The sequence below is a fragment of the Elaeis guineensis genome, chromosome 14 (genome assembly GCF_000442705.2).
Source record: "Elaeis guineensis isolate ETL-2024a chromosome 14, EG11, whole genome shotgun sequence".
Lineage (NCBI taxonomy): Eukaryota > Viridiplantae > Streptophyta > Magnoliopsida > Arecales > Arecaceae > Elaeis > Elaeis guineensis.
The window spans coordinates 63,842,719-63,856,068 of NC_026006.2; the positions used below are offsets into that span (position 1 = coordinate 63,842,719).

Sequence of the window (13,350 nt, forward strand, 5' to 3'; positions counted from 1 at the left end):
TGATTTTAATCTTGTGTTCCATATTTTGTTCCACAAAACTTGTAAATCTGGCAACCAAAGCAAACTCGTACAACTTTCCCAAATTACTTATTTCAATCATTTTTGTTCCGTATTTTGCTCCATAGCTGGGTCAACCTCCTCATCTGGCTCGTTTTATTGCACCACATGACCATCCTGTGTTGTGCTACCATGTTATTTTGTTTTCCTCTATAATTATATGATGCAATAAAAATTTGTGGAAATCAACCATCATTTATTGATAGCATTGAATGATAAACATTTCTTACATGTATTGGATGATGAAAAAATATCTTCCGCATGAGGAACATGTAACACAATCATAAGAAAATGCCAACAATCCTGGTGCAATGAATCACTAAATAACGAACAAATCCGATGCAATCAGCTAACAGTATCATATTGTCCTAAATTAATTGACAACCGAGAGTGTCCAATAAGCAAGAAGAACAACATATCTGGCTACCAACAGATCAGAGCAAGGATGGATATATGGCCTCTGTCCACTCCTAAAGATTGGAACAGTTGATAAGCAAAATGCACTAATCGATAAACCAGTCACTATTAATGCAAATCACATTTCTTATATAATTTAATTACAATCTACCATCCCAGCCTCCTCTCCGCCAGAGTCCAGTGGGCCAAAGCGCGCACTAGCTGTCACAAATGACACTTCGCATTGTCCGATATAAGAACCGCAGGCTAATCTGCCTTCCCCGCATGCCACGGCCCCGGATTCGCACAAAGGCCGACCCACAAGGACAAAATGGGTTCCACGCCAGTTCACACATAGCAAGAACTTTTACACACCACACGAGTTGGTCAAATTTAGTGGCTTGATTTTTGTCGCTTTGCGTAGGTGGGGAGGAACCGACCAGGTGCACGTCACCACGTTGCATCGTATCCTGTGTTCCATGTTTCACACCCCATCCAGGTATCCACCCTACCCCTCTTTCCTCCATAAAAGCCCAACCCCATCCTCATCTTTCTCCCCTGTTCGTTTCTTGATCCGAAGCTGCCCCTTTCTTAAGCCCAAACCCTCCACCCTTTCTAGTATTTCCTATCTTCTCCTCCTCCTCCTCGCCCTTCTCCCTTCTTGTTCTTCTTCTTTGCTGTTGTAGAGCCAAGGGGCTCGTGCGGAGCTGGCTAACCAACACGAGATAGAAGCTGTGGAGACACAGGAAGAGAGCCACAAGTGGGTGGTGCGAGCGCTGTATGAGGCGTTAAACGCGAGGGACGTGGAGAAGGTGCATGAGCTGCTGGCCCCGGACATCGAGTGGTGGTTCCATGGCCCCCCTTCCCACCAGCACATGATGCGCCTCCTCACCGGCGCCTCTCCAGAGGAATCCTTCCAGTTCGTCCTTCGCTCCATCGAGGCCTTCGGCTCCACTGTCCTCGTCGAGGGCACCGACCGAACCCGCTCTCTCTATTGGGTCCACGCCTGGACCGTCTCCCCGGATGGGATAATCACCCAGGTCAGGGAGTACTTCAACACCTCCGTCACCGTTACCCGCGTCGGCGCAGCCGCCGCCGGCGACTCTAGTTCTTCCAACGTCCCCAAGCTTCACTGCCTGCCCGTCTGGCAGAGCAAGCTCCCCGACCAGGCCCGGAGGTCCCTCCCCGGCCTCGTCCTCGCCATCTAATTATATATAATCTCCTAAGATAATAGTATTAGTAATAAGTTTGTTTGATGGGCTGAAGCCTTCGTGTGATCCCCCTGTGTGGCTTTGCGTCAGGGGTTAGATTAGATCTGGGTGTGCTTTTGTGTCTTTTGTGTGTGTGGTTGGTTAATTTGTCTGTGTGTGTTCAGAGATGAGGAAGAGGGATTGTTTCTCCGCTTCTTCTTCTTCTTCTGACGTCAGTTGCTTTGTTTTAATCTTCAATAAAATATACTTGTGTCGTCATTTTAATAAACGAACTGAAGTTAACCTTTTATCATTAGATGATGACATGTTGAAGTGTGGAACTATTAAAAATGTTGAGCGGCGTGACCGGCGGTGAAGTTGCCAAGCGATCGGAAAACCACCCGACAGCAGTTTCCACGTAAGCGGTTTCGTTTGATACAAGTAGCGGAAGTGGATACGATGCGTGATAGAGTGGGAAATCTCGAGAGAAAGCAAGGGGTTGTTAGATACAAAGAATTATTGTGGGATTGGACCCGTGACAGCTATCACCACCACGAGCCACAACCGAGAGCACTTTATTTTTCTATTCTAATGGTAGCCACGATTGCTGTCTTGCAAAAATTTTCAGATAAAGATGAGGAAAAGTACAAACGCGTCTGGCTGGTAGACAGATCTGTGCCACGTGTACGGTGAGATGGGATGTTGGGTATGTACGCCAGCTGTCGAGTTCTTTTACGAGGAGAAGATCAATACCAACCTTCTCCTAAGATCACCCGCTAAGTCACCCACTCGCTCTCAGGTGGGGTCGGAGAAGAAAAGGTAAAAGTCGCTGACAGCTGGGGTGAGAAAAGGTGCAACAAAGAAACGAATCCTTCTTTGGGCTGCGAGAAGTATTTTTCTTTAGAATATTTTTTTCTAAAAAAATTGGTGCTATCATGTCTCAAACAAAAAAAAAGATTTTCATATATTTAATTAAATACCTTTTAAAAAAATTATATAAAATATCTGTTATGTCTTTAATAAAAATAATAATTCTATTTAAAAATTTAATGATATTTTCGAAAAAAAAATATTCCAACTTTGGGTAGATGGAAATTAAAATTTTTTATATCTCACATTAATATTTTTTTCTTATAAAATATAATCATGAAAAAATTATTTTTTCTCATAATTTTTTTTAAAATCTCCAACTAAATATGTTTTTTTTCCCCTCTGCCTATACCTTTCCTCCTCCTCTACAATCAAATAAGGTCTCAAAGACTCGGCTGCTTCTTAAAAGCTGCATTGATGGGACCCACGGGAAAGCGGAGAAAGCGTTCGTGGATATTTCGTGAAGCTGTCCATGATATTTGTTTTTCGGTTTTTTTGATCTTTTAAATCGTATTTATTTTAAATTTATATGAGTATTCCATCGTATCATCAACAACAACAACAACAAAAAAAAAAAAATGGCTATCCATACTAAATACCAGTGGTGGGCACAGGTGGTGCTAGTTAATGCTTATTATTATACATTATAACACGGTTTTTGATATAGGTATACTGTATACATCATTACACAGTTGATAGTTATATATACTAAAATACGCTTAATCATATGAGCCCATATTAATTTTCACTTGAGATGTCATCATTCGGTTTCTAACTTCTCATCTACCGCTAATGATCAGTAGCTTCCCATTGTATATTAATTTTCGATGGTCATTTCCTCCCTGCACCTCACCTAAAAATCAAGTTACATTGGTTATCCCAGGCTAAAATATATTCAAAAACAGTTATTTACCTGCCAGCAAGTATATTTTATGCGATCTCAGCTATCATACTCATCAATGGATTACTTTTCAATTAATTGTTATTATTATAGACCTCTTATTCTGCAAAATTCATGGCATGAATAATTTATTCTGTGGTTGATATTACTTTGACTTTTCCTAGAAGGATAAGGTCCGGTGTATTGTACCACTCCTGCTGGGAATATGAAGAATATAGATGAACAAACCGTGGTAGTGCCAATGATGCCCGGGTCTTTTATTTTCCCATTGTTTTGGGTAAAGAACGGGTCTTTGGTCAGCAATCTGATTATGATGTCACAAGTGGTATAGGTACGGGTCTTTTATTTTCCCATTGTTTTGGGTAAAGAACGGGTCTTTGGTCAGCAATCTGATTATGATGTCACAAGTGGTATAGGTACGGCTTGGGTGGTCGAACCCAACTCAAGTTACACGACTTCATGTACTTAAACGTGGCTGTCAGGTGCTGAGGCATGAAATTGTTAAGTCACCCTAGAAATCTCAAAACGATTCACTCGGTCCACCTACTTCCCATCTTCTCAACTAAATCAAAGACTAACTGAGCAGGGCAGAATCCAACTGTTTTTTCTTTTTTTAGTCTTTTTGATAAAAGATCCTAGTGGTTACTAATTCTCCTTTGATCTTTATTTATTATATAAAGAAGAAGGATATTATTTTGAAATCTTCAAGCCCTACTACTTATCAAGATATGAAAAAAAAATTAAAGTACAAATAATTCTATATATGCAGAACCATGGTGTAGTAGGTGGATCATGTTGCAAGTTTTGCATTGACCGAGGAACATAACTCTTGCATTAATAGTTTTAGATGGTGAAAACACCATGCATCAAAATTGGTTTTGATCTAATATGGACACCGAGTTTCCGTTATAGTAGAATGCTATTTACAACACTCAGCATTTACCAACCCTAAAATTTAAAGGAAAATTTTGGGGAGAGAACTATTAACTAAGGATGTAGTACCACAAATCGCTTTCCCTCCTATTCATTGAAACTTGGAGAGCAGATTGGCAATTAGTCTAGAATACAAACAAAGTAAATGGTAATAATTAAATCCATGTCTCTTGCATCAACATAAAAAGTTTACCCATTTATGGACAATTGGCACCCTCCTAGCACCATGTTGCCGTCCGGACATTGGAAGGTAAACCTAACTTTGTTCAATGTAACCACCTTCTTGTTTTCTCCAAAAGATTAGTTGGGAGAAAAAGTAGAAAAGAGCACCTGAGCTGCCATGAGTCAAGCATCCAAAGATCCTGAGTACAATGTGACACAACCAACGATGAACGCATCTGGTGATTTATTTCATGTTAGCCAAGGATTTACTCCCTTGCAAGGAGGGGATAGAGGCAGTCTATCTTTTTCTTTTTTTTAAAAAAAATGCAAACCTCTTGGAAACTCTTTTTGGGGAAAAAAAAATGGACACTTGCATTAGGGATGGCAATGGGTAGGATTTGGGTCGGGTAGTATACTACCCATCCCCAAACCCGAACTTAATACCCTATACCCAAACCCTACCCGATACCCAATCGGGTAAGAAAAGAGATACCCATCCCCATACCCAACGGGTTCGGGGATACCCGTGGGTAACCCATTTCCCCATACCCAATCCATACCCGCCCCATACCCATCCATTCTATACAAAAAAAAAAAAGTAAAATAATTTTATGCATATTATCAATCAAAAATAGAATTACCAATTATATATATATATATACATACATATGCACATACACACTTCTAACACACACATACATACATGCATACATATATGCATGCATACATATACATACATACATATATATAATTATATATATATAGAGAGAGAGAGAGAAAGAGAGAGAGATCATATATATGTGTGTGTATATGTGTGTGTGTATATACGTGTGTGTGTGTGTATATATATATGTATGTATATATATATGTATTCGGATATGTATATATGTATATGTGTGTATATATATATATATATATATATATATATATATATATATATATATATATATATATATATATATATATATATATATATATATATTCGGATATGGGTTCGGATATTATCCATATCCATAGGTTCGGGTCGGGTTCGGGTAGAAAATAGCACTACCCATACCCTACCCATACCCGTACTATAATTTTCGGATTTTACCCAAACTCGAACCCAAACCCAGTCAAACCCTATTTTTCGGGTTTGACCGGGTTCGGGTAGGGTGTATACCCATCGGGTCGGGTTAATTTTGCCATCCCTAACTTGCATTCTTTCCACCATCCATCAAGTTTTCTTGCATCAGAAAAAACAAACATCCACTAAATTATTGTTGGCATATACCGACCGACGGTCTCGATAGATGACCCCGACAGACGACTCCGACGGATGACCCCGACCGACGGTCGATGGACGATCCCGACAGACGGTTGCCGACAATATCCGACCGAAGGTATATCAGCCGAACCGACCCATATTGTTTCCGACTGATCGAACGGCCGAACCCATATTACCGACTCACTGTCGGGGGTGGCAGCCAACGTCCGACTTAAGCAAGACACCAGACCAGCCGACGGTGCCTCCGGGTCATCACCCGATGTCCCGGCAGCCGAATACCGACGTATGATCGGCCAGCCCTCCCAAATACCGTACGACCGCTATGGGCTGCTGTCCTGTCAAGGACGTGCTGTGTGACCGCCCTGGAGCATTGTCCTGCCAAGGATATGGGTTTGTTCTGACAACCCGCGGTGATTTGACAGTCCATGGTGATTTGACAGCTCCCGGTGATTTGACAACTCCTCCCATTGTCTGCGCCATTAATGACGGCGCCTTACCGTGCTCTACTATAAAACGGGGAAGGCAACAGTGCTGGAGGAGGTTTCTTCAAAACCCTTGGACTTACTCTCTCTCTCTCGTTGAGCTCCTTGATTCTTTTCTATTGTTGCCTAGTCTCCTCTCTGACTTGACCGTCGGAGGGTCCCCGTCGGAGTCACCTCCGATCAGTGCGGACTTCTTTTGCAGGCGCTCATTCCCGGCGACCAGGTGACGAGGGGATTGGCCGCAATAGGTTTGGCGCGCCAGGAAGGGGTACACTCGACAGAGGTAAGATAGCAAGCTCCCTAAAGCTTCAGAGACCTCTCGAGATGACGAAAATCAGAGCTCAGCGATCGAGAGCTACCGGGTCGGCGAGGCACTCTTCCCATCGGGAAGAGCCCTCTCCTTCACCCTTCATGGCGGAGCCCAGCTCTCCGCATCCGGTGGTGACCACGGAGGTGCAGATTGTGGCGATCGTGCGGCAAATGACTGTTCTGACGGATGCGGTCAAAAATCTCCAGCAATAACCAACTCAGTTGCCGTGACCGCCGGCAGAACAACCGGTGGCGCATCCTATGCCGTCCAGAAGCAGCCACCGACGCCTGCGTCCACTTTCATCTCCTCCTCAAGAGCAGCCGTCTCACCACTCTCACCGAGAAGGGAGGAGGCGGCCACGGCGTGACGCCCGCCGGTCTCGACGTCCCTCCCCTTCCCAGCTGGAGCGAGCAAGGAGGGAGAAGCAGTCGCGGATGCCGTCCGCCTCACTCTCAAACTCATCGGGAGGATCGACTCCTGGAGTTTCTCAACACCGACGGTTAAACGACTACGAGCGTAAGTTTGAAGAAATTGACCGTCGGCTTGCCTAGCTCCAGACGGATGGACAGAAGTCGTCAAACGACGTCGACTTCCGGACCATCCAACCTCTCTCCCAATTCATCCTCGACGAACCGATCCCTAGTCGGTTCAAGATGCCTGACGTGGAGCCTTACGACGGCTCCACTAACCCAATTGACCATCTGGAGAGCTACAAGGCTCTCATGACAATCCAAGGGGCAACCGATGCCCTCCTTTGCATCGGCTTCCCCGCCACACTCCGCAGAGCTGCCAGGGCCTAGTACTCCGACCTCCGTTCAGAAAGTATCCACTCCTTCGGGCAGGTCGAACATTCTTTCGTGGCCTATTTCAGCACCAACCAGAAACCACCGCGAACCTCAGACAGTCTTTTCTCCCTCAAGTAGGAAGAAAATGAGACTCTACGACACTTTGTGGCCCGGTTCAATGCGGCCACACTTGAGGTCCGGGACCTCAATGAAGACATGGCTATCTCGCCATGAAGAGGAGACTAAGGGGGTCTCGGTTCACCTATTTCTTGGACAAGACCCTCCCCCAGACTTATGCCGAATTACTGGAGCGCGCGTACAAATACATGCATGCGGACGAAGGAGCTTTCGACCGGTGCCTGACTGAGAGCATGGGTCAGAAGGAGAAGAGGAAGAAAAATCGAGCTCCTACTGAACCCAGCAAGCCCCACCGATAGATGGGTCTCGTCCCGACAACAGAGTCTGAGACTAACGCATCGCAGGTATGACTCCTACATCCCTCTTTTCGCTCTTCGTGCGCAAATCCTGATAGAGATCGAAGGAGCAGGGTATCTACGACGGCCTCGGCCTTTGAAGGCAAAGGGCCTCGACCAACGTAACCCAATCGCCGAATCTACGATGGCCTCAACCTCTGAAGGCAAAGGGCCTCGATCGAAGCAGCTCGATAGCCGATCACCGAATCTACAGCTCGATCATCGATCGCCGAACTGACGGCCTCAGTCTCTGAAGGCAAAAGGGCCTCGACCAACATGGCTCAATCGTCGATCGCCGAATCAATGGCTCGATCATCGATCGCCGAACGACAGCCTCAGCCTCTGAAGGTAAAAGGGCCTCGACCAACATGGCTCGATCGTCGATCATCGAATCAACGGCTCGATCATCGATCGTCGAACCGACGGCCTCGGCCTCTGAAGGCAAAAGGGCCTCGACCAACACAGTTCGATCGTCGATCGCCGAATCAATGGCTCGATCACCGATCGTCGAACCGACGGTCTCAGCCTCTGAAGGCAAAAAAATCTCAACCAACATGGCTCGATCGTCGATCGTCGAATCAACGGCTCGATCACCGATCGTCGAACCGACGGTCTCGGCCTTTGAAGGCAAAAGGGCCTCGACCAACATGGCTCGATCGCCGATCTCCGAATCAATGGCTCGATCATCGATCGCTGAACCGACGGCCTCGACCAACACAGCTCGATCGTCGAATCAACGGTTCGATCACTGATCGCCGAACCGATAGCCTCGGCCTCTGAAGGCAAAAGGGCCTCGACCAACACGACTCGATCACCGATCGCCGAATCAATGGCTCGATCACCAATCGCCGAACCGACGGCCTCGACCTCTGAAGGCAAAAGGCCCCGACCAACACGGCTCGATCGTCGATCGTCGAATCAATGACTCGATCATCGATCGTCGAACCGACGGCCTCGGCCTCTGAAGGCAAAAGGGCCTCGACCAACGCAGCCCGATCGTCGATCGCCGAACCAACGGCTTGATCGCCGACCAATGTGGCTCGATCGTCGATCATCGAACTGACGGCCTCAGCCTCTGAACGCAAAAGGACCTCGACCAACATGGCTCGATCGTCGATCGCCGAATCAATGGCTCAATCATCGGTCGCCGAACCGATGGCCTCGGCCTCTGAAGGCAAAAGACTCCGACCAACACAGCTCGATCACCGATCGTCGAATCAACGGCTCGATCACCGATCGCCGAACCGACGGCCTCGGCCTCGAAGGCAAAAGGGCCTCGACCAACACGGCTCGATCGTCAATCGCCAAATCAATGGCTCGATCATCGATCGCCGAACCGACGGCCTCGACCTCTGAAGGCAAAAGGCCCCGACCAACACGGCTCGATCGTCGATCGTCGAATCAAAGGCTCGATCACCGATCGCCGAACCGACGGCCTCGGCCTCTGAAGGCAAAAGGTCTCGACCAACGCAGCCCGATCGTCGAACCAACGGCTCGATCGCCGACCAACGTGGCTCGATCGTCGATCATCGAATCCACGGTTCGATTGTCGATCGTCGAATCAACGGCCTATTTCTCTGAGGGCAAAAGGCCTCGACCAATGCGGTTGGCAAACTTGCCGACTTAGCTTCAACTAAGAGCGGCAAAACGCCAAGACGACCGCGGTTCGACTTGCGACATACCGACTTGGTCACAACCGATCGAAGGATATTCGGCTTGCCACCGTTTATCATACGTCCTGATGCGCACGCCCGACCAAGGGCTGGACAATGGATATTCGACTTGCCATCGTTATCCTATCCGAATACGTCGGACGTTACTCGACTATCGGATACGTTGGATGCTACTCGACTATCAAACTCTACGGGATGATCGTGTCATGCTACGTTCAGAGGTTGGCCGACCTCCGACCCGACGTGCACGCTCGACCTACAGTCGGAACGACCGACATCGGATCGTTCGTTGATGCGATCGCCAGAGTCGGGACAAGACGTGATGGAAAACCACTCCTTTCATCCGAAGCCATCGCCCACGTGTTCACGCGAGCCAACACGACATCAGACTCAGGAGTGGGGGGGCAACTGTTGGGATATACCGACAGACGACCCTGACAGACGATCCCGATGGACGACTCCGACGGACGACACTGACGGACGACCCCGACCGACGGCCGACGGACGACCCCGACAGACGGCTGCTGACAATATCCGGTCGAACCGACCCATGTTGTTCCCGACCGACCGAGCGGCCAAACCCATATTACCGACTCACTGTCGGGAGTGGCAGCCGACGTCCGACTTAAGCAAGACACCAGACCAGCCGACGGTGCCTCCGGGTCATCACCCGACGTCCCGACAGCCGAATACCGATGTATGGTCGGCCAGCCCTCCCAAATATCGTACGACCGCTATGGGCTGCTGTCCTGTCAAGGACGTGCTGTGTGACCACCCTGGAGCATTGTCCTGTCAAGGACATGGGTTTGTTCTGACAACCCGCAGCGATTTGACAGTCCACGACGATTTGACAGCTCCCGGCGATTTAACAACTCTTCCCATTGTCTGCGCTATTAATGACGGTGCCTTGCCGCGCTCTACTATAAAATGGAGAAGGCAACAGTGCTGGAGAAGGTTCCTTCGAAACCCTTGGACTTACTCTCTCTCTCGCTGAGCTCCTTGATTCTTTTCTACTGTTGCCTAGTCTCCTCTCTGACTTGACCGTCGGAGGGTCTCCGTCGGAGTCACCTTCGATCAGTGCGGACTTTTTTTGCAGACGCTCGTTCCCGACGATCAGACGACGAGGGGATTGGCTGCAGTAATTATAATTCATGCCTGCCATTTTATGTGAGGTGGGGACCAAAGTTTTTATAATTTCAGACATTTTCTTCACCATGTTAGACTGAACCTGTCATGTCACTGATGGAGACACTTTCTCATGTTGCGTATGATTTCATCTTTTAAACCGTTTATCACGTATAAAAACTTCCCTTTGTTTTGAGGCATTGAAGCACCACCTAACGCCAATAGATCGCTTGTCTCGCATCTCTGATAAGAAGATGCCCAGAACCATGATAACTATGCTCGAATAAGAACATTCCCTCTCTTGGTGGAGGAATTATAAACATGGCCATGAAAGAGGACACCAAAAGTGGAGTCCATAGTATTAGAGACGAACCTTATTGTTGCTAACTAGATGGAGAGAGGCGAATTTTGTCACCTATGGTATAGTATAGATTATGAGACGTTGGCACTTCGCATATTCTCAAATTTTCCAATTGAAAGATCCAATTTGCAACATGAGAGCTTATCTTTCGATATTCACCATGGAATATGTCAAGATGTGTTCAAAAAAGATGCCAACCGACAAGTGATGATAAAAATGACATGCACCGAAAAACCATCCTTGAGGAGAATAAATCAATGCAAGGTGGAAAAAGGGCCATTAAAATGGGGCCCTATTTCCTCCATTCACTGTCAACCATGACCTTGATGGTAGGTGAGACAAATTAGTGTGAGGTCGAGCAGAGGTCAATTAGATCGATCTTTAAGTTAGGTTGATCTTTCTAAAGACTTTATCCGCTTGATGCAATCTGCTGTAGAGGAGTCAGACTCTACATTCAACATTTCAACTGCTTTGTTGAACATAGGAACGAACTCAGGAGCATGTTATTGTGGTGGACTAAATAACATTGCTCATGAACACAGTTAATAAATTAACCTCTCCTTTTCAATTATTTGTGGATCATGAGCTCCCACAATGTGGCTCTTACTGCTTTGGGATAGATAGGTGCAGAACCAAATGAGTTTAGGCAAATATATATAAGCTGAACTCAATCAGATGATCAACGCAAGATTCAAATAATTCAGATGCATGATCTATGTCAATGCAGCTGCAATCCTGCTGATTCAATAATCATCTTATTTAAATCCCATTAAAGCTTAGTTTTGGTACAGGGAGAGAAGAAATTACTAATCGGGACATGCACATTGCAGATCGGTAGTTCTGCAAGTGATTCAAATTTGACCATAAACATTCTCAAGCTCAGATCAAATTGCTACAGCTCAAAATCTTGGCGTGCCAACCTTGTCATAGCAGCCGCCTCGGATGCTCTAATTGGACCCCCACAAATTTCTGGGCACATCCATTGTATCCAATATACAGATGACATTCTTATTCTCAACGATGCATCCAAAGTACACATCTCTAACAATAAATTCATTTTATATGCTTATGAACTCATTACCAGCTTAAAAATTAACTTCCAAAAGAGCTCATTATTTGATATCGAGCTGCACAAGCGTTACGGTCACTCTCTTGCCAAGCTCTTTGGATGTGTGACTTCTTCTCTACTAACAAACTACCTCGGTCTTCCACTTTACTTCTTTAAGCCAAAGACTTCAGATTGGGCTCTCTTAATTGAAAAGATCGACAGAAAACTTCAATTGTTAAAAGGACAATTGCTTTCATTGGGTAGAAGATTGATTCTAATAATCAACGTAGTGTTAAGCTTGATACCTATTTACTGGATGCCTTTATTCCTACTGCCATAAGAGATAATTCAAAAAATTGATAGAAAAAGAAGAGCGATCCTTTGGAGAGATAACAGTACTTGCCATGGAATACATTGCTTGGTAAGCTGAGATAAGATCTGCCGACCTAAATTTCTTGGGGGGTTGGGAATTATCAATCTAAAAATCTTCAACCAATCTTGTCACGCCTTCGATCCGAAATTATGAGCCGAAAGTCATGGCAAACACCGTATACTCATAGGAAACTCTCCTTACAAGTATGTAAAGTATCTTATCATGCTATCATAAAACAACAGCAGAATAATTAGTCGATAATATTTTAAATCAAAAATATAACAATCCAAATTCTAACTTTAATATCTCAATAAATTCAATAATGTTCAATAGGCCTTACATCAAATTCAATAAGACTTTCAATCCAAAATAAAAGTATGAAGGTTCTGCTTCTAATCACTATTCTATTCATATCTTGTATCATCTTAATTTCTCAACATCTATAAAAATAAGAGATAATAAGCTAGACAGTCTAATAAGTAATGATCACTTTAAATAGATTTCATTAAGTATTAAAGTAAATAATCATTTATAGAAAATATATATATAGAGTTCATCTATTTGAAATCAATTTCAATTATACAATATAGTTCATGCCAATTTTATTTTTTTTCAAAAATTCGAGCTTCTTTCGAAATTTCAATTTTTTTTATTCTCAAATTTTTTTTATCAATTATTGAACTATGACCATATTTTTTCTGTGGTAGAATCATAACACCGCATATCATCTGACAATAAAGTCCTTCAGAACTGCTAGTCTTGCTGGCGGTTTGTCGCTGGTCTCGCTGGTGACATGTCGCTGATCTCACTGGCGACATAAATCCTCAAGATAAGTCAATTGTCAACGTATTTATTCTCATTGGCGGGATCCTTTACATAGTCAAGTTATTAGTTTATATCATTTTTATATCAAAATTTTCATAAATTATGTTTCTTATTTTAAT

General features: G+C 45.0%; 1 protein-coding gene across 1 annotated transcript; it reads left to right on the forward strand.

The window, feature by feature from the left end:
* The first annotated feature begins 995 nt into the window (after positions 1–995).
* On the forward strand, positions 996–1,932 carry LOC105057176 (wound-induced protein 1-like). Its single transcript, XM_010939667.4, has one exon. The coding sequence runs from the start codon at positions 1,329–1,331 to the stop codon at positions 1,659–1,661; it is 333 nt and encodes a 110-aa protein (XP_010937969.1). The 5' UTR covers positions 996–1,328; the 3' UTR covers positions 1,662–1,932.
* The last annotated feature ends 11,418 nt before the right edge of the window (positions 1,933–13,350 follow it).